The sequence below is a fragment of the Coregonus lavaretus genome (assembly GCF_964263955.1).
Source record: "Coregonus lavaretus genome assembly, contig: HAP1_SCAFFOLD_484, whole genome shotgun sequence".
In the NCBI taxonomy this organism is placed as follows: domain Eukaryota; kingdom Metazoa; phylum Chordata; class Actinopteri; order Salmoniformes; family Salmonidae; genus Coregonus; species Coregonus lavaretus.
In genome coordinates, this window is record NW_028166613.1 from 244,827 (window position 1) to 266,590 (window position 21,764).

The 21,764-nt window shown below is 43.7% G+C and overlaps 1 protein-coding gene across 1 annotated transcript; it reads left to right on the plus strand.

The window, feature by feature from the left end:
* The first annotated feature begins 2,359 nt into the window (after positions 1–2,359).
* LOC311114513 (proheparin-binding EGF-like growth factor) lies at positions 2,360–7,227 on the plus strand. Its single transcript, XM_084189755.1, has 6 exons — positions 2,360–2,611; positions 3,457–3,693; positions 4,203–4,386; positions 4,616–4,774; positions 5,223–5,311; positions 5,569–7,227. The coding sequence occupies exons 1-5, from the start codon at positions 2,569–2,571 to the stop codon at positions 5,293–5,295; spliced, it is 696 nt and encodes a 231-aa protein (XP_084045881.1). The 5' UTR covers positions 2,360–2,568; the 3' UTR covers positions 5,296–5,311; positions 5,569–7,227.
* Positions 7,228–21,764: the final 14,537 nt, after the last annotated feature.

The following is a 21,764-nucleotide window of genomic DNA, read 5'->3' on the forward strand; positions in this document are numbered from 1 at the left end:
ATTTGCATACCGCCCCAACAGATCCACAGATGACACAATCTCTATTGCACTCCACACTGCCCTTTCCCACCTGGACAAGAGGAACACCTACGTGAGAATGCTATTCATTGACTACAGCTCAGCGTTCAACACCATAGTGCCCTCAAAGCTCATCACTAAGCTAAGGACCCTGGGACTAAACACCTCCCTCTGCAACTGGATCCTGGACTTCCTGACGGGCCACCCCCAGGTGGTAAGGGTAGGTAACAACACATCTGCCACGCTGATCCTCAACACGGAGGCCCCTCAGGGGTGCGTGCTCAGTCCCCTCCTGTACTCCGTGTTCACCCATGACTGCATGGCCAGGCACGACTCCAACACCATCGTTAAGTTTGCCACCAAAACAAAAGTGGTAGGCCTGATCACCGACAACGATGAGACAGCCTATAGGGAGGAGGTCAGAGACCTGGAAGTGTGGTGCCAGGATAACAACCTCTCCCTCAACGTGATCAAGACAAAGGAGATGATTGTGGACTACAGGATAAAAAAGAGGACTGAGCACGCCCCCATTCTCATCGACGGGTCTGTAGTGGAACAGGTTGAGAGCTTCAAGTTCCTTGGTGTCCACATCACCAACAAACTATCATGGTCCAAACACACCAAGACAGTCGTGAAGAGGGCATAACAAAGCCTACCTCAATTACCTCAACTAACCGGTGCCCCCGCACGTTGACCCTGTACCGGTACCCCCTGTATATAGCCTCCCTACTGTTATTTTATTTTACTGCTGCTCTTTAATTATTTGCTCTTTTCTATTTTTTACTTAACACTTTTTTTTAAATCTTTTTTTTTCTTAAAAACTGCATTGTTGGTTAAGGGCTTGTAAGTAACCATTTCACTGTAATGTCTACACCTGTTGTATTCGGCGCATGTGGCAAATAAAATGTGATTTAATTTGATATAAACAAGTTGTAATAATTACACTAAGCAAAAATATGAATGCAACATTGACCACCATTTGCCTCATACAGCACAACACATCTCCTTCGCATAGAGTTGATCAGGCTGTTGATTGTGGCCTGTGGAATGTTGTCCCACTCCTCTTCAATGGCTTTGCGAAGTTGCTGGATATTGGCGGGAACTGGAACACGCTGTCTTACAAGTCGATCCAGAGCATCCCAAACATGCTCAATGGGTGACATGTCTGGTGAGTATGCAGGCCATGGAAGAACTGGGAAATTTTCAGCTCCCAGGAATTGTGTACAGATCCTTGCGACATGGGGCCGTGCATTATCATGCTGAAACATGAGGTGATGGCGGCGGATGAACGGCATGACAATGGGCCTCAGGATCTTGTCACTGTATCTCTGTGCATTCAAATTGCCATAGATAAAATGCAATTGTGTTCGTTGTCCGTTGCTTATGCCTGCCCTTACCATAACTCCACCGCCACCATGGGGCACTTTGTTCATAATGTTGACATCAGCAAACTGCTCGCCCACACGACGCCATCTGCCCAGTACAGTTGAAACCGGGATTCATCCGTGAAGAGCACACTTCTCCAGCGTGCCAGTGGCCATCGAAGGTGAGCATTTGCTCACTGAAGTCGGTTACGATGCCGAACTGCAGTCAGGTCAAGACCCTGGTGAGGACGATGAGCACGCAGATGAGCTTCCTTGAGACGGTTCCTGACAGTTTGTGCAGAAATGCTTTGGTTGTGCAAACCCACAGTTTCATCGGCTGTCCGGGTGGCTGGTCTCAGACGATCCCGCAGGTGTAGAAGTCAGATGTGGAGGTCCTGGGCTGGCGTGATTACATGTGGTGTGCGGTTGTGAGGCTGGTTGGACGTACTTCCAAATTCTCTAAAGTGACGTTGGAGGCGGCTTATGGTAGATAAATGAACATTAAATTCTCTGGCAAGAGCTCTGGTGGACATTCCTGCAGTCAGCATGCCAATTGCATGCTCCATCAAAACTTGAGACATCTGTGGAGTTGTGTTGTGTGACAAAACTGCACATTTTAGAGTGACCTTTTATTGTCCCCAGCACAAGGACCACCAGTGCAATGATCATGCTGTTTAATCAGGTTCTTGGTATGCCACACCTGTCAGGTGGATGGATTATTTTGGCAAAGGAGAAATGCTCACTAACAGGGATGTAAACACATTTGTGCACAACATTTGAGAGAAATCATATTTTTGTGCATGTGGAACATTTCTGGGATCTTTTATTTCAGCTCATAAAACATGGGACGAACACTTTACATGTTGCGTTTATATTTTTGTTCAGTGTAGATTACAGTAGCCTCCTGTAGAGGCGTTGTCGAGGCAGTCTATATAAATCGTGACGCCTCTAGTCTGGCGCTCGTTCTACTCGTCCCCACTCTGCAAAGGCTGTGTTTGTGTGTGCCACCGCTACCCGAGACGCGCCCGGCATCTTGAATAAGAAAGTCGCACTGAGAACGGAAGGAATAGACCTACCAGGAACTTTTTAAGAGTAGCAATATCGAGTACGTGGACAAGATAAAGGAAAACGACATACACTGATTTTTTGCAGAATTACAGTTGGTGGTGATTTGAAGTTTGAAGATATGAGGATTCTACGAGTTGCGCTCCTGCTCGTCCATGCCTTTGGTAAGTATCAAGTTACACTTTTATATCTCAAGTCAGATTATATAGTTCCTTTTCTGTAGCGTTTATACTTTAACATTGAAAAAACTATTGGTGGTAATAGTTTATCCTAGACTTGATTCCTCCTAAGTGGTCATTTTCATATTCATAAGAGACAGGTATTGGAGTTACACTTGTTGACTGTAAAAAAGTGTGAACTTCTCTAGCATGACCTTCTGAGCACATCTCATAAACTTTTAAAAGAAGAGTCAACGATTTTCATAAGGTGGAGGCCAGCCTATGCTATTCAAGAACGAAGTATGGTCATCTTTCTATTTTAAAACATGCTTTATGTAACTGGATATACTTATTTTTAACTCATATTCTTGTACATTAGCTAACTGTCTGTCTATGCAACATTTTGTGTACCATAGCCAAGCAGGATTATAGTCTCCCCAGTACAGAATACTGTACATGCATGAAGTTGTTGGGTGCCTCACAGTTCTTGGAGCTGAAATGCAACTATCCAGTTTTATAGGCTCACCTGGAGGGGCCATGGGGCCTCATGCAGGGCTGTCAGTCTAGAGACATGTTTCAACTTGCCCACTCAAACTCCTCCATTTTCTTGGCACCTGAATTAATTACTGTGTTGGAAAGTAAAGCTTTTGTTCCCAGTGAGCAAAAGTGCTTGAAAAGATGTCATTTCAACCAGTTTTGCCATTGAAATTATGTATTTTCAACCAGTGTTGCTCACTGGGTTAACTCCTCACAGTGCCAGTCAGAATCTAGTCTACATCTCTAAATCACAGACTACTGAATGGTGTAGCATCAATCAAAATGTTAATCTTGTGTTTCCTTGTGTTTTCCAGTGGTGTCGACGTTGGTGAGTGGAGCTGTGGTGGACAGGTATGAGAGTGAGAGGCCGCAGCAGCACACGGCAGTTATCAACCTGTTGGATGTCCTGAGCGACAGAAGGATGGAGGGAGGGATGGAGGAGAGTAACCACGGCGTGGAGGGTCCAGTGTTGGAGGATGAGGAGTACTATGATTACTACCATGAAGATGAAGAAGATGCCTCAGGGGACTATGAGGTGGAATTACCTCGAGGTATTTAATAACTCACTGTGATTTATGTTTGTTTATTGCTCTGTTGTAAATCCTCCTCCTATTGTTTATAGGTTCTGGAATCCTCACTGACACATTTGTTAGAATACCCTTTATAAACATGATTTATTACACTATTATCCATGAGTTTATCTGGCAGGTTGTCAGTCAGTTCCATTTTAACACCTGTTCCTATGTAACCCCTAGTTAAATTGACTGTATCGAACCAGGTAGCCTAGCGGTTAGAGCGTTGGGCCAGTAACCGAAAGCTCGCTGGTTCGAATACCTGAGCCGACAAGGTGACAAATCTGTCGATGTGCCCTTGAGCAAGGCACTTAACCCTAATTTGCTCCAGGGGAGCCACACTACTATGGCTGACCCAGTGAAACAACATATTTCACTGCACCTATCTGGTGTATGTGACAATAAAACATGTATTCTATGAGATGTGTTGGCTAGATCCATGGAATCAGTTGATTAACCTTTCTTGTCTGTGTTCTTTTCTTTTTTAGTTGCATTGTCGACTAAACCTAAAGACCCATCGGTCATCTTGGAAGCTGAGAGGAAGAGGAGGAGAGGAAAGGGGAGGAAGAAGGGAAAGGGGAATAAGAGGAACCCTTGTCTGAAGAAGTATAAGGACTTCTGTATCCATGGCACCTGTCATTACCTGAGGGACATCAAAGCTCCGTCATGCATGTAAGAAACACCTCTCTATCTCTCTTTCTTTCTCTCTATCTCTGTCTCTCACTCTATCTCTCTCTCTCTTTCTCTAACTTTCGCTGTCACTCTCTTTCTCTCTATCTCCATCTCTATCTCTCCAGAAGAACAATATGCCTTTTGTACTGTATGTTGCATGAATCATATCTCACCCCTCTCCCTCTCTCTCTCTCTCTCTCTCTCTCTCTCTCTCTTTCTCCTTGTGCAGATGTCGTCCCAGTTACTCTGGGGAGCGGTGTCACCTGTTCACGCTGGCTTCAGAGGGGAGGGACGTGGGAGGCTACAGCAGGACCACAGCTCTGGCTGTGGTGGCAGTGGTGTTGTCCTCTCTCTGTCTCACCATCATAGGCCTGCTGCTGGTGCTCAGGTCAGTACAACAGCCTTAACACACACACACACACACACACACACACACACCAGTTGACCCACTTTTTTACCACTACTTCCTGGCATATTATCTAACACAGGGGGGTGTATAGAACCAGAGCAGCTGTATGACACATTACACATTGCATTATGCATCAGCTGGAGATTGACAAAGTCAGTATTGGCACTGTATTGTGGAAATGGGCCAACAGGAAATGAATTGTACACAACCTAATTGATTGTAGGAGAAAGGGAGATGAGGCTATAAAAAACATATGACAGGATAGTTCAGCATGGTCATAGTTCAGCATGGTCATAGTTTAGCGTTATTGTTCTCACCTCACAATAATTATGGGAACCACAGATGTTGTTCTTGTTGTTGATGTTGTTATTGTTCCAAAACAGTTCCAGGATCCACAGGTCTTAACCCTGTTGTTGTTTTCCTCCAGGTTTCACAAGCGAGGAGCGTACGACATAGAGAATGAGGAGAAGGTGAAACTGGGGTCAGCGCCCAACCACTGAAGAGCTGGAGCGAAGGGTGAGTTACCAGGGAACCCCAAACTCCTCAGAGAAAATCCTCTCTTTTCAAGTCCTGAACTGAAATGTTAGATCCCCTCCTAAATTGATAGGAGTCAGACAGAAAGTAAAATGTTATCATAACTTTACTATACATTACAGTAGGATTGTGAAACAGAGGCTGGATTTAGATTGATGAAAGATTAGTCTGGGTTTTGTTTTCACACGGTCTGAGTGTTGAAGGAAACTGATCGCTCATTGTTTCTCCCTCTATTTCAGGACAGGATAGGGAAATTCTACCTCAAAATAGAAAAGAAGAAGTGAAAAAAAGCCAAGAGAGAACCCAGAGAGACTTGGAAGGTATGGCAGAGAGGGGGACTGGATGGGTGTGACCTGGACACATAGCCCCACCCCTTCTCACTGATGGACAGATGTGATTGGGTAGCTCAAGATTCTGCTGTAGGCCCTGCAACCTATCAGGAGAGAGCCTGCCTAAAACTGGAACTCTGACTGGCTGGGAGAAAAGACTGGAGTGGTGATGAGGATATGGAAGCTGAGAGGAAGAGGAGGAACATTTCTGTGCCCGTATCCACAAAGAGTCTCGGAGTAGGAGAGCTGATCCAGGATGAGTTTGGCCTTTAGATCATAATTAATAACATTATATGCACTGACCCTGGATCAGCACTCCTATCTGAGATGCTTTGTGGAGACGTCCCTGAATTCAGTGCTGCTTCTTGGCTGTGTTAAAAAAGACTACCAGGAGTCTCAGACTAAAAGGACACCATCTTCTCTTCTTCTGCCAGAAACAGAGAGAACCCTGGTCTTTCTTCAAAAGGAGTGTTGTTTTTACCAATCAGCATTTGTATTTTCCTGCACATGTTCGATCATTGTCGTTTTCTAGCGTACTGTAAAACTTTTATTTATACCATATATTTGTCTTTTAATTTATTTATTGATGTGATGTTGTTGCTGTATTTATGCAGATTTTTAACTGCTTCGTCCACCCAAAGATGCACTGCCCGTTTGTAAAGATTATCTATAAGGTCATCATTGTGTTTTTATATTTAAATGTTAGATCATATTTATTGATGATAATTAAGATAAAAGGAATAAAAAATGTACAGTACTTTTGGAGAAATAGACATTTCAAAGTAAGAGTCCTCTTGGTCTCATAGGGCTACCTGATTGCTGACTGTGATATCAGCACTCTGTGTACAGGCTGCTGAAAACACACGCCACTGTGATTGGTTGGTTGGTTGATTCATTCAACAGCAGTGTGGTGTACTATACCAATGTACCACTGACAGGTCTCTTTGTGTGTACCATTATGACGTGGTTGCATTGGTCTTCTGTGTTTGACTCTGTAAAGAAGCCATACAAAACATCCAGACATAGAAGTGAATTGAATAGAACCTACTCTACTCTAGAATCCCAAAATATAGAATATAGGAAATATTCTAGAATGTTTATAATCTAGAATCCAGTTTAAATTGTCTGTATTACATTGAGGATGTGGAATAGATACAAGGCAAACGCTGGTGCCTTGTTGAGTCCCGACATTGTATCGAGTGTTGGAAGGTAGAAACACACAAATGGTGTAGTTTTTATTGTCTTTGAGAAACGAGTTGGACATAAATCTCCAAAAATGGTATCTCCAATTTTTGTTATTTATTTCTGTTACCATGCCAGTTAGTTGTGTTGTTTTAGAATGGTGGGTGTGGTTAGGGATATACTCAGTGATTTACTGTACTATAATACCCACTGAGATCCATGCTAAGATCATGTTGAAATGTGAATTCATTCAAGTGTTCAGGCTTTAAAAAAACTAATAACCCTCCTCTAGAAAAACATCCTGGAAACAACCTGCAGTTTTGAAGGGATTTCTAGTCAAAAGGTTGTTGTTTTTTTCAGAAAATGAATAAAGCATTTTTTTCTCACATTTCCCGAAGTCATTGTATTATGCTTTCTCTGTGTCACTAAGGCTGCATTTACACAGGCAGAACAATTCTGATATTTATTTCACTAACTGGGCCTTTGACCAATCAGATCAGATCTTTTTCCAATAATTGGGCAAAAGATCAGAATTGGGCTGCCTGTGTAAACGCAGCCTATAGCTCATATCCATATCAGCTGCTATCTATACACTGATGAGTGTTTTAAACTCAGAATCATGATGCAACAAAGTTACCTCTAGACACTGATCTAATGTCAGTTTAGGGTCAGTTGTTTTGGATTGGAAGAAGGTCATCTTATTCAATATCTGAGGTGGTTAAAATACGTTTTTTACCTTAAGCTGCTCCTATCTGTTATTATAGGTTAATAACATTTCTATACTAATGGCCTAGGCTTCACCTTGATAGTTAAGGTCACCATTATTATAGCTATCTGGTTAACTTCCTGTGTTGAGTGTGTCAGTATGGCTTCACATTGTAATGCTATTTAAAAAGAGAGACCGATCTGGGACGACAACACTACTGTGTCCTTTTGGCCTTTCAGTCACTGGCTGTAATTATAGAAAGGATAATATTTGTGTTCCATTCCCCACCCCCCCTCCCTTTCACCCCTCCTCTCCTCCCTCCTTCCCCCCATGCTTCAGCTACTCCTTTCAACCAGAGCACCTGTATCCTGGCCAAGGGTCACCTTTAGGATGTTCAGCCAGCCCTTGCAAGCGTTCTGAATTGTTCCCTCTTATGTAATTTCCTAAGTAACTTAAGTTTACTCTGAACTTCTTAAGAACATTTTCTCTTTCCATAAATCATCTCAACATGTGTTCATGCCAATGACATAATAGCTGGCAAAATCACAAGCAGATCTGGCTACCCAGCAACAAGGCTAGTGTATCCACAGCTGTTCTGCTTCGATCTACAGTAATCTAGTATATCCACAGCTGTTCTGCTTCGATCTACAGTAATCTAGTGTATCCACAGCTGTTCTCCTTCGATCTACAGTAATCTAGTATATCCACAAGTGTTCTCCTTCGATCTACAGTAATCTAGTATATCCACAGCTGTTCTCCTTCGATCTACAGTAATCTGCACATATAAGACTACGTAGTTATGATGACAGGACCACATCAGGCTCTCTGACAGATCAATCAGACATTACTAAGTGGCTAGTTACAGTGGGTGGGTGGGTGGGGGGGGGGGGGTACATGAACCTGCTGCACACTAGCCAGGAACAGGAACAGGAAGCCTTTGAGGGAGCAGATGTAGTTGGGACACCTGATCTGAGAGTACAACGCATCATTCCACTACACCACCACAGCATTAGTCACACAGCCAACAGATGGCACGTTCAGAGACGTTTACTACTACTGTAACATATGAGCAACTCTACTACCACTCCTGAATACGCGCGCACACACACAAGTGCGGGCGCACACAAACACACACACACACACACACACACACACACAAACACATAAACACACACAAACGTGCATGCATGCACACACACACACACACACACACACACACAAACACAAACACACACACGTGTGCAACAATACTAGAACACTTAATACTTCCACCACTGAGCACCTCTGAATACCAACACCCCACAGAGCTCATGTAGAGCTCAGACCAGCCCCTACAGTAAATACCCTGTGGCTATACAACAATGCTGTGGTGCTGTGTAACATAACATCGTCTGGCTTAATGATCTGGTTTATGGCCTCAGCAGCCCTCATAGACAGAGACAGGTTGAGACTCAGTAGGACTCATAGACAGAGACAGGTTAAGACTCAGCAGGACTCATAGACAGAGACAGACTGAGAGTCAGCAGAACTCATAGACAGTGACAGGTTGAGACTCAGCAGGACTCATAGACAGAGACAGGTTGAGACTCAGCAGGACTCATAGACAGAGACAGACTAAGACTCAGCAGGACTCATAGACAGAGACAGGTTGAGACTCAGCAGCTCATAGACAGAGACAGGTTGAGACTCAGCAGAACTCATAGACAGAGACAGACTGAGACTCAGCAGGACTCATAGACAGAGACAGGTTGATACTCAGCAGGACTCATAGACAGAGACATACTGAGACTCAGCAGGACTCATAGACAGAGACAGGCTGAGACTCAGCAGGACTCATAGACAGAGACAGGTTGAGACTCAGCAGGACTCATAGACAGAGACAGGTTGAGACTCAGCAGGACTCATAAACAGAGACAGGCGGAGACTCAGCAGGACTCATAGACAGAGACAGGTTGAGACTCAGTAGGACACATAGACAGAGACAGACTGAGACTCAGCAGGACTCATAGACAGAGACAGGTTGAGACTCAGCAGAACTCATAGACAGAGACAGACTGAGACTCAGCAGGACTCATAGACAGAGACAGGTTGATACTCAGCAGGACTCATAGACAGAGACATACTGAGACTCAGCAGGACTCATAGACAGAGACAGGTTGAGACTCAGTAGGACACATAGACAGAGACAGACTGAGACTCAGCAGGACTCATAGACAGAGACAGGTTGAGACTCAGCAGGACTCACAAACAGACACAGACTGAGACTCAACCAACTGTTACTCACACAGTGAAATCACCTCCTGTCCGGATGCTGATGCTGTTGGTGTGTGTGTGTGTGTGTGTGTGTGTGTGTGTGTGTGTGTGTGTGTGTGGGCGACCTGCTTCCCCCAGCCATGGGCCTGGCTATTTGATGTGGGGTCTTTGTTGGTTTAGGGACCCCTCTGGAATGCAGTGAGGGTGAGAGAGTAGGAGAGATTAACCCCTCTGGAATGCAGTGAGGGTGAGAGAGTAGGAGAGATTAACCCCTCTGGAATGCAGTGAGGGTGAGAGAGTAGGAGAGATTAACCCCTCTGGAGTGCAGTGAGAGTGAGAGAGTAGGAGAGATTAACCCCTCTGGAATGCAGTGAGAGTAAGAGGGTAGGATAGATGAGGGGGGTGGTGTTAAATGGTTACATGTACGGCAGTATGGGTCCCCTAACAGTCAATTGTTGCTGGATCTGACATTGCTGACTCATAAACAGTCAAATAAAAACAGTCCTGTCCCGGTGAAGTTAAGTACACGTCACACAGTTAAAGTTCTAGCTAAAGGTTCAGATTAGGTTTTTTCTTCAGATTCTTTTGACACAGATATTGGCGACAGGGAGGGAGAACTGGTTGAAGCCAGAAATTCAGCTGCAACATGCAGGGTGTGTCTCATGGAATCAGACCAAGACTGTTCTGCTTAAACCATTATGTTGAGCAATAGGGAGAGTGTTGTGCTCCATTTGGAATCAATGCAGCTTTGGAAACTGGAACAACCATTTCTAAGATGGACGCAGTGCAGCATATCCGAGGCTGTCATTGATTTGTACTGTAACATCTGCTATCGTTATTAAGCTGTAAATGGCTTTGACAGAGTTTAGTCAAGCTATTGCTGAGTAGTACATTGATTACTCAGCGTGTGTGTGTGTGTGTGTGTGTGTTGTCATATACAGTAGTGGAACCTCACATAAGCCTGTCCTCACAGAAATAGTTGAGTGTAGTCATGGTCACATAGCTAGATGCTATTCCATGGACTGACAGACAGACAGGCAGGCAGGAGAGACACACGCTCCCAGAGAGACAGAACTAGATAGAATCTTCTATGGCTTCTCTATGTCTCAGAACACTGATGAGTGAACGGTCTAGTCCTGGAGTCAACTAATCATGCTCATCCACCTCCAGTTGAATCAGGTGTGTTAGTATGGTGACACACAAACGGGCTACGGCAGCTAAAGTTCCCACAACTATCCTTGTTTCTGAGGGTTCTGAGACGGTTTCACTCGGACAAATTACAGGAGAATCTAGCCGCATCGCTCTCTGGTGCACATTCCAATCCTCCTGGTCCTGTGTCATCTTGGTCAGTCTTAGCCACGGTCACAGTCCTGTTGAAATTACTAAGTTACTAAGCAAGCAAGTGTGGTTGATTAATCGGGTTCAGGCAATTCCTGTGTGTTTGAGTGTGAGTGTGTGTGTTTCAAGTTTCAAGTTGGGTAGGCTAGCGATTAAGAGTGTTGGGCCAGTAACCGAATCCCCGAGCCGACTAGGTGAAAAATCTGTCGATGTGCCCTTCAGCAAGGCACTTAACCCTAACTGCTCCTGTAAGTCGCTCTGGATAAGAGCGTCTTCTAAATGACTAAAATGTTAAAATGTAAATGTACGTTTCAAGTTTAAACACTTATTCACCACAGGATACAATAATAATAATAATAATAATAATATAGATAATAACAGAATAAATAATCAAACATTTAAGTAAAAATAAAGGCCCCTTGCACTTCAGTGTAAATTCTAGCAAAACGTATTGAATTAAAAAGGTATTGTCGGACATTATTCATTCTAATCAGACAGATTTTTTACATGGACAATACATTGGAGATAATATAAGGCAAGTACTGGAAACAATAGAACACTATGAAAAATCTGGGAAACCAGGCCTGCTATTCATAGTTGACTTTGAAAAGGCTTTTGATAAAGTACGACTGGAGTTTATATATAAATACCTGGAGCATTTCAATTTTGTAGAATCTCTTATAAAATGGGTAAAAATCATGTATAGTAACCCTAGGTGTGAAATAGTAAATAATGGCTATTTCTCAAAAAGTTTTTAACTGTCAAGAGGAGTAAAACAAGGTTGTCCACTATCGGCATATCTATTTATTTATTATGGCCATCGAATGTTAGCTATTAAAATCAGATCCAACAATAATATCAAGGGATTAGAAATCCAGGGCTTAAAAACAAAGGTGTCATTGTACGCTGATGATTCATGTTTTCTTTTAAATCCACAACATGAAACCCTCCACAGCCTCATAGAGGATCTAGATGCACTACTGTTCAAAAGTTTGGGGTCACTTAGAAATTAAAATGTTTTGTCCATTAAAATAACATCAAATTGTTCAGAAATACAGTGTAGACATTGTTCATGTTGTAAATGGCTACTGTAGCTGGAAACGGCACATTTTTAATGGAATATCTACATAGGCGTACAGAGACCCATTATCAGCAACCATCAGTCCTGTGTTCCAATGGCACGTTGTGTTTGCTAATCCAAGTTTATCATTTTAAAAGGCTAATTGATCATTAGAAAACCCTTTTGCAATTATGTTAGCACAGCTGAAAACTGTTGTGCTGATTAAAGAAGCAATAAAACTGGCCTTCTTGAGACTAGTTGAGTATCTGGAGCATCAGCAATTGTGGGTTTGATTACAGGCTCAAAATGGCCAGAAACAGATAACTTTCTTCTGAAACTCGTCAGTCTATTCTTGTTCTGAGAAATGAAGGCTATTCCATGCGAGAAGTTTCCAAGAAACTGAAGATCTCATACGACGCTGTGTACTACTCCCTTCACAGAACAGCACAAACTGGCTCTAACCAGAATAGAAAGAAGAGTGGGATGCCCCGGTGCACAACTGAGCAAGAAGACAAATACACTAGTTTGAGAAACAGACGCCTCACAGGTCCTCAACTGTCAGCTTCATTAAATAGTACCCGCAAAACACCAGTCTCAACGTCAACAGTGAAGAGGCGACTCCGGGATGCTGACCTTCTAGGCAGAGTTGCAAAGAAAAAGCCATATCTCAGACTGGCCAATAAAAATTAAAGATTAAAATGGGCAGTCTGAGATATGGCTTTTTCTTTGCAACTCTGCCTAGAAGGTCAGCATCCTGGAGTCACTAAGTGTACAAAACATTAAGAACACCATCCTAATATTGAGTTGCACCCCCTTTTGCCCTCAGAACAGCCTCAATTCGTCGGGACATGGACTCTACAAGGTGTCGAAAGCGTTCCACAGGGAGGCTAGCTCATGTTGACTCCAATGCTTCCCACAGTTGTGTATACTATATATACTTCCACTATTACTACAGTATACTATATATACTACCACTACAGTATAATATACATACTACCAATATCACTACAGTATAATATATATACTACCACTATCACTACAGTATAATATATATACTACCACTATCACTACAGTATACTATATATACTACCACTATCACTACAGTATAATATATATACTATCACTACAGTATACTATATATACTACCACTATCACAATAGTATACTATATATACTATAACTATCACTACGGTATACTATATATACTACCACTATCACTAAAGTATAATACAGTGGCTTGCGAAAGTATTCACCTCCCTTGGCTTTTTTCCTATTTTGTTGCCTTACAACCTGGAATTAAAATGGATTTTTTGGGGGTTTGTATCATTTGATTTACACAACATGCCTACCACTTTGAAGATGCAAAATATTTTTTTTTGTGAAACAATCAAGAAATAAGACAAAAAAAAAATAGAAAACTTGAGTGTGCATAACTATTAACCCCCCAAAGGTCAATATTTGTCTTTCTTTTTTTCTTTTTTAGGGGGTAGATCAGCTTTAATATTTCAGATGTATTTTAATTTCCATCAATATAATTGTCTGCATCACTTCCAATCCCCCATATGTTTTTTTTCTCACAAATATATATATACATACATGCATACATACATACATACATACACACATGCATATATATATATATATGGCGTAATGTGTTACCAATTGTTTTCTTACATTTACGTCATTTAGCAGACGCTCTTATCCAGAGCGACTTACAGTTAGTTAGTGCATACATAAAAAAAAAATCATACCCCCTGTGGGAATCGAACCCACAACCCTGGCGTTGCAAACGCCATGCTATATCAACTGAGCTATATCCCTGCCGGCCATTCCCTCCCCTACCCTGGACAAATGTGGCACAGCTAGCACTGCGATGCAGTGTCTTAGACCACTGCGCCACTCGGGAGACTATGGTCCCAGCTGCCTTGAGATCATTGACAAGATCCTCCCGTCTAGTTCTGGGCTGATTCCTCACCGTTCTCATAATCATTGCAACTCCACGAGGTGAGATCTTGCATGGAGCCCCAGGCCGAGGGAGATTGACAGTGCTTTTGTGTTTCTTCCATTTGCGAATAATCGCACCAACTGTTGTCACCTTCTCACCAAGCTACTTGACGATGGTCTTGTAGCCCATTCCAGCCTTGTGTAGGTCTACAATCTTGTCCCTGACATCCTTGGAGAGCTCTTTGGTCTTGGCCATGGTGGAGAGTTTGGAATCTGATTGATTGATTGCTTCTGTGGACAGGTGTCTTTTATACAGGTAACAAACTGAGATTAGGAGCACTCCCTTTAAGAGTGTGCTCCTAATCTCAGCTCGTTACCTGTATAAAATACACCTGGGAGCCAGAACTCTTTCTGATTGAGAGGGGGTCAAATACTTATTTCTCTCATTAAAATGTAAATCAATTTATGACATTTTTGACGTGCGTTTTTCTGGATTTTATTGTTGATATTCTGTCTCTCACTGTTCAAATAAACCTACCATTAAAATTATAGACTGATCATTTCTTTGTCAGTGGGCAAACATACAAAATCAGCAGGGGATCAAATACTTTTTTCCCTCATTGTATATACAGTGGGGAGAACAAGTATTTGATACACTGCCGATTTTGCAGGTTTTCCTACTTACAAAGCATGTAGAGGTCTGTAATTTTTATCATAGGTACACTTCAACTGTGAGAGACAGAATCTAAAACAAAAATCCAGAAAATCACATTGTATGATTTTTAAGTAATTAATTTGCATTTTATTGCATGACATAAGTATTTGATCACCTACCAACCAGTAAGAATTCCGGCTCTCACAGACCTGTTAGTTTTTCTTTAAGAAGCCCTCCTGTTCTCCACTCATTACCTGTATTAACTGCACCTGTTTGAACTCGTTACCTGTATAAAAGACACCTGTCCACACACTCAATCAAACAGACTCCAACCTCTCCAAAATGGCCAAGACCAGAGAGCTTTGTAAGGACATCAGGGATAAAATTGTAGCACAAGGCTGGGATGGGCTACAGGACAATAGGCAAGCAGCTTGGTGAGAAGGCAACAACTGTTGGCGCAATTATTAGAAAATGGAAGAAGTTCAAGATGACGGTCAATCACCCTCGGTCTGGGGCTCCATGCAAGATCTCACCTCGTGGGGCATCAGTGATCATGAGGAAGGTGAGGGATCAGTCCAGAACTACACGGCAGGACCTGGTCAATGACCTGAAGAGAGCTGGGACCACAGTCTTAAAGAAAACCATTAGTAACACACTACGCTGTCATGGATTAAAATCCTGCAGCGCACACAAGGTCCCCCTGCTCAAGCCAGCACATGTCCAGGCCCGTCTGAAGTTTGCCAATGACCATCTGGATGATCCAGAGGAGGAATGGGAGAAGGTCATGTGGTCTGATGAGACAAAAATAGAGCTTTTTGGTCTAAACTCCACTCGCCGTGTTTGGAGGAAGAAGAAGGATGAGTACAACCCCAAGAACACCATCCCAACCGTGAAGCATGGAGGTGGAAACATCATTCTTTGGGGATGCTTTTCTGCAAAGGGGACAGGACGACTGCACTGTACTGAGGAGAGGATGGATGGGGCCATATATCGCGAGATCTTGGCCAACAACCTCCTTCCCTCAGTAAGAGCATTGAAGATAGGTCGTGGCTGGGTCTTCCAGCATGAAAACAACCCGAAACACACAGCCAGGGCAACTAAGGAGTGGCTCCGTAAGAAGCATCTCAAGGTCCTGGAGTGGCCTAGCCAGTCTCCAGACCTGAACCCAATAGAAAATCTTTGGAGGGAGCTGAAAGTCCGTATTGCCCAGCGACAGCCCCGAAACCTGAAGGATCTGGAGAAGGTCTGTATGGAGGAGTGGGCCAAAATCCCTGCTGCAGTGTGTGCAAACCTGGTCAAGACCTACAGGAAACGTATGATCTCTGTAATTGCAAACAAAGGTTTCTGTACCAAATATTAAGTTCTGCTTTTCTGATGTATCAAATACTTATGTCATGCAATAAAATGCAAATTAATTACTTAAAAATCATACAATGTGATTTTCTGGATTTTTGTTTTAGATTCCGTCTCTCACAGTTGAAGTGTACATACGATAAAAATTACAGACCTCTACATACTTTGTAAGTAGGAAAACATGCAAAATCGGCAGTGTATCAAATACTTGTTCTCCCCACTGTACATACATCCATACACACACATATAGGATAAAGTATTCCTTCTAACCCCCCCCGCCCCAAATTGTAAAGTGGTTATCCCACTGGCTATAGGGTGAACGCACCAATTTGTGAGTCGCTCTGGCTAAGAGCGTCTGCTAAATGACGTTAATGTGCCCTTGAGCAAGGCACTTAACCCTAATTGCTCCTGTAAGTCGCTCTGGATAAGAGCGTCTGCTAAATGACTAAAATGTAAATGTAATGTAAATGTAATATATCCTTTTTTAAATTATATTTCCCTTCATTACTTTCCAACCCCACCACCCCGTCCCCAATTGGAGTAAACTAGTGAACAACAACGGTCAGTACTTTGTAGAGCCACCTTTTGCAGCAATTTCAGCTGCAAATCTCTTGTGGTATGTCTCTATAAGCTTGGCACATCTAGCCACTGGGATTTTTGCCCATTCTTCAAGGCAAAACTGCTCCAGCTCCTTCAAGTTGGATGGGTTCCGCTGGTGTACAGCAATCTTTAAGTCATACCACAAATTCTCAATTGGATTGAGGTCTGGGCTTTGACTAGGCCATTCCAAGACATTTAAATATTTCCCCTTAAACCACTTGAGTGTTGCTTTAGAAGTATGCTTAGGGTCATTGTCCTGCTGGAAGGTGATCCTCCGTCCCAGTCTCAAATCTCTGGAAGACTGAAACAGGTTTCCTTCAAGAATCTCTCTGTATTTAGTGCCATCCATCATTCCTTCAATTCTGACCAGTTTCCCAGTCCCTGCTGATAAAAAAACATCCCCACAGCATGATGCTGCCACCACCATGCTTCACTGTGGGGATGGTGTTCTCGGGGTGATGGGTTTGCGCCAGACATAATGTTTTCCATGATGGCCAAAAAGCTCAATTTTAGTCTCATCTGACCAGAGTACCTTCTTCCATATGTTTGGGGAGTCTCCCACATGCCTTTTGGTGAACAACAAAAGTGTTTGCTTATTTGTTTCTTTAAGCAATGGCTTTTTTCTGGCCACTCTTCCGTAAAGCCCAGCTCTGTGGAGTGTACGGCTTAAAGTGGTCCTATGGACAGATACTCCAATCTCCACTGTGGAGCTTTGCAGGTCCTCCAGGGTTGTCTTTGGTCTCTTTGTTGCCTCTCTGATTAATGCCCTCCTTGCCTGGTCTGTGAGTTTTGGTGGGCAGCCCTCTCTTGGCAGATGTGTTGTGGTGCCATATTCTTTCCATTTTTTAGTAATGCATTTAATGGTGCTCCGTGGGATGTTCAAAGTTTCAGATTTTTTTAAATAACCCAACCCTGATCTGTACTTCTCCACAACTTTGTCCCTGACCTGTTTGGAGAGCTCCTTGGTCTTCATGGTACCGCTTGCTTGGTGGTGCCCCTTGCTTAGTGGTGTTGCAGACTCTGGGGCCTTTCAGAACAGGTGTATATATACTGAGATCATGTGACAGATCATGTGACACTTAGATTGCACACAGGTGGACTTTATTGAACTAATTATGTGACTTATGAAGGTAATTGGTTGCACCAGATCTTATTTAGGGGCTTCATAGCAAAGGGGGCGAATACATATGCACGCCCCACTTTTCCGTTATTCATTTTTTATAATCTTTTGAAACAAGTAATTTTTTTTCATTTCACTTCACCAATTTTGACTATTTTGTGTATGTCCATTACATGAAATCCAAATAAAAATCAATTTAAATTACAGGCTATAATGCTACAAAATAGGAAAAACACCAAGGGGGACTAATACTTTTGCAAGGCACTGTACTCCAATCTCCGCTGTGGAGCTTTGCAGCTCCTTCAGGGATATCTTTGGTCTCTTTGTTGCCTCTCTGATTAATGCCCTCCTTGCCTGGTCCGTGAGTTTTGGTGGGCAGCCCTCTCTTGGCAGGTTTGTTGTGGTGCCATTGTAGTATCTGAGGAATTATGACTTTGCTAACGTTTTGAAATGGAACCTGAGAGGAGGTTTATTCAGCTTAGAGGGAGCATCTGGGGAGTAGTTTTGTGGGGACACCCCATAGAACAGAGGAAGTCTGTTGTGTGGAGACAGGTGATTGGTCTGTATGGGAAACCACCCACAGCAGGGTAAAGATTATAAATACTTGGTTGAGACAAAGGAGAGCAGAATAATCAGATTTGAGATGGGGCGATTATTCTCCAGGTATCTGCAGGTATCTGTAAATCGACGCTGTAACCCTTTGTTATGAATAAACCTTTATGATGAAAATACAGCGTCAGCGGTTCTCCTTGGTCACACAGCATAATTAGCAACGTTTACTCGACACAACACCATTTTCTTTCAATTTTTTAATAATGGATTTAATGATGCTCCGTGGGATGTTCAAAGTTTCGTATATTTTTTAATAATCCAACCCTAATCTGTACTTCGCCACAACTTTGTCCCTGACCTGTTTGGAGAGCAGCTTGGTCTTCATGGTGCCACTTGCTTGCTGGTGCCCCTTGCTTAGTGGTGTTGCAGACTCTGGGGCCTTTCAGAACAGGTGTATATATACTGAGATCATGTGACAGATCATGTGACACTTAGATTGCACACAGGTGGACTTTATTGAACTAATTATGTGACTTATGAAGGTAATTGGTTGCACCAGATCTTATTTAGGGGCTTCATAGCAAAGGGGGCGAATACATATGCACGCCCCACTTTTCCGTTATTCATTTTTTATAATCTTTTGAAACAAGTAATTTTTTTTCATTTCACTTCACCAATTTTGACTATTTTGTGTATGTCCATTACATGAAATCCAAATAAAAATCAATTTAAATTACAGGCTGTAATGCTACAAAATAGGAAAAACACCAAGGGGGACTAATACTTTTGCAAGGCACTGTACTCCAATCTCCGCTGTGGAGCTTTGCAGCTCCTTCAGGGATATCTTTGGTCTCTTTGTTGCCTCTCTGATTAATGCCCTCCTTGCCTGGTCCGTGAGTTTTGGTGGGCAGCCCTCTCTTGGCAGGTTTGTTGTGGTGCCATTGTAGTATCTGAGGAATTATGACTTTGCTAACGTTTTGAAATGGAACCTGAGAGGAGGTTTATTCAGCTTAGAGGGAGCATCTGGGGAGTAGTTTTGTGGGGACACCCCATAGAACAGAGGAAGTCTGTTGTGTGGAGACAGGTGATTGGTCTGTATGGGAAACCACCCACAGCAGGGTAAAGATTATAAATACTTGGTTGAGACAAAGGAGAGCAGAATAATCAGATTTGAGATGGGGCGATTATTCTCCAGGTATCTGCAGGTATCTGTAAATCGACGCTGTAACCCTTTGTTATGAGTAAACCTTTATGATGAAAATACAGCGTCAGCGGTTCTCCTTGGTCACACAGCATAATTAGCAACGTTTACTCGACACAACACCATTTTCTTTCAATTTTTTAATAATGGATTTAATGATGCTCCGTGGGATGTTCAAAGTTTCGTATATTTTTTAATAATCCAACCCAAATCTGTACTTCGCCACAACTTTGTCCCTGACCTGTTTGGAGAGCACCTTGGTCTTCATGGTGCCACTTGCTTGCTGGTGCCCCTTACTTAGTGGTGTTGCAGACTCTGGGGCCTTTCAGAACAGGAGTATATACTGTATACTGAGATCATGTGGCACTTAGATTGCACACAGGTGGACTTTATTTAACTAATTATGTGACTTCTGAAGGTAATTGGTTGCACCAGATCTTATTTAGGGGCTTCATAGCATACTCTGTTTCACGGAAACATGGCTCTCTTGGGATATTCTGTCGAAATCGGTCCAGCCCGATGGGTTCTCAGTTCATCGCAGAGACAGGAATAAATATCTCTCCGGGAAGCAGAAGGGCGGTGTCACGGATTCTGCCGAGGCTGCCCTTCCTCCTTGCTCGGGCAGGCTTCGGCGTTCGTCGTCACCGGAGTACTAGCTGCTGCCGATCTATGTTCTATGTTTCTATGTTCTACCTGTTGTTGTCAGATTGTTTCACACCTGTTTCCCATCTTGTAATTACTCCGTCCCTATTTAACCCTGTGGCTCCCATTGTGTTCTGTGCGTGTTTGTTTATTGTTTCGGGTGTCGTTAGTGAGCGGGTTTGTTCCTCCCTGCGTGGAGGTTTTCTTGTTTCTTTACGTGTTCAGTAAAGTTAGGTTTTCATTGAGTTCTGTGTCCTGCGCCTGACTTCGTCTACCGCATTACACAGACACCGTGACAGAAACACGCACCAATATGGAGTCAGCAGGAACAGCCGGATTTACCGAGACGATGGAGGAACGAGTCCAACGTCAAGAGACGATGATTCAGACTCTCGGTGCCACAATGGAACGAGTGTTCCAGATGATGGAACGATTGGAGAGAGGTGGTATCCCTTCACCATTTCCAACCACACAACCACCTACAACACTGGCTACCACTTCGCCACCTGGGTCCAGTGGAATTTGGCTCTCGCTCCCGAGGGCATATGATGGTACACCTGCCGGGTGCCAGGAATTTCTCCTCCAGGTAGAGCTCTACCTGGCCACTATTCACCCGGCGCCCTCGGGATACGAGAGCGTGTCCGCCCTCATCTCCTGTCTATTGGGGAAGGTGCTTGAGTGGGCCAACGCCGAGTGGGGAGGAATAGACTCGAGAACTGTCCGCTACCAGGATTTCACCCGCCGCTTCCGGGCGGTATTCGATCATCCACCTGAAGGGAGAGCGGCGTGAGAACGTCTGTTCCACCTACGACAGGAGATGAGGAGCGCGCAGGATTTTGCGCTGGAGTTTAGAACTTTAGCAGCCAGCGCGGGATGGAATGAGCGGGCCCTGATCGACCACTATCATTGCAGCTTAAGGGAGGACGTCCGTCGGGAACTGGCCTGCAGGGACAGCAATCTCAACCTGGACCAACTGGTGGACATGTCCATCAGGTTGGATAACCTGTTGGCAGCCCGCGGACGTTCTGATGGGGGGCCATCCATTCCATCCCCCAGCACCTCTGATCCTCCCCCAATGGAGCTCGGAGGTGCTGCGGTTAGGGAGACTGGGAGAGGGACCGTCCCCTGCACCAACTGTGGCCGCAGAGGACACACTGCTGGTCGGTGCTGGGGAGGGTTCTCAGGAGGTCGAGGCAGCAGGCAGAGCACTGGTCGACCGTCTCAGGTGAGTAGGCACCCGACTAACCCAGAGCTCCTTGTTGCTAATATGTGTATTGATATTATGTTTCCAGAATTTTCTCCCCATTCCCAGCATAAGGCGCTAGTAGATTCAGGCGCGGCTGGGAATTTTATTGATCGCCAGTATGCCCGTAGTTTAGGGATTCCTACTGTGTCTGTTGATAAACCTTTCCCTGTGCACGCATTAGATAGGGAGGTCACCGGTCCACTGCTGATGATGACGCAGGGGGGTCATGAGGAGAGGATTAGCCTCTATCTGATT

Bases quoted from the DNA above. Each gene is read 5' to 3' on its own strand.
- LOC311114513 (XM_084189755.1), top strand. From the start codon at position 2,569: ATGAGGATTCTACGAGTTGCGCTCCTGCTCGTCCATGCCTTTG. The intron at 2,612-3,456 runs GTAAGTATCAAG...TGTGTTTTCCAG, and splicing joins CCTGCTCGTCCATGCCTTTG to TGGTGTCGACGTTGGTGAGT. The intron at 3,694-4,202 runs GTATTTAATAAC...TTTCTTTTTTAG, and splicing joins TGAGGTGGAATTACCTCGAG to TTGCATTGTCGACTAAACCT.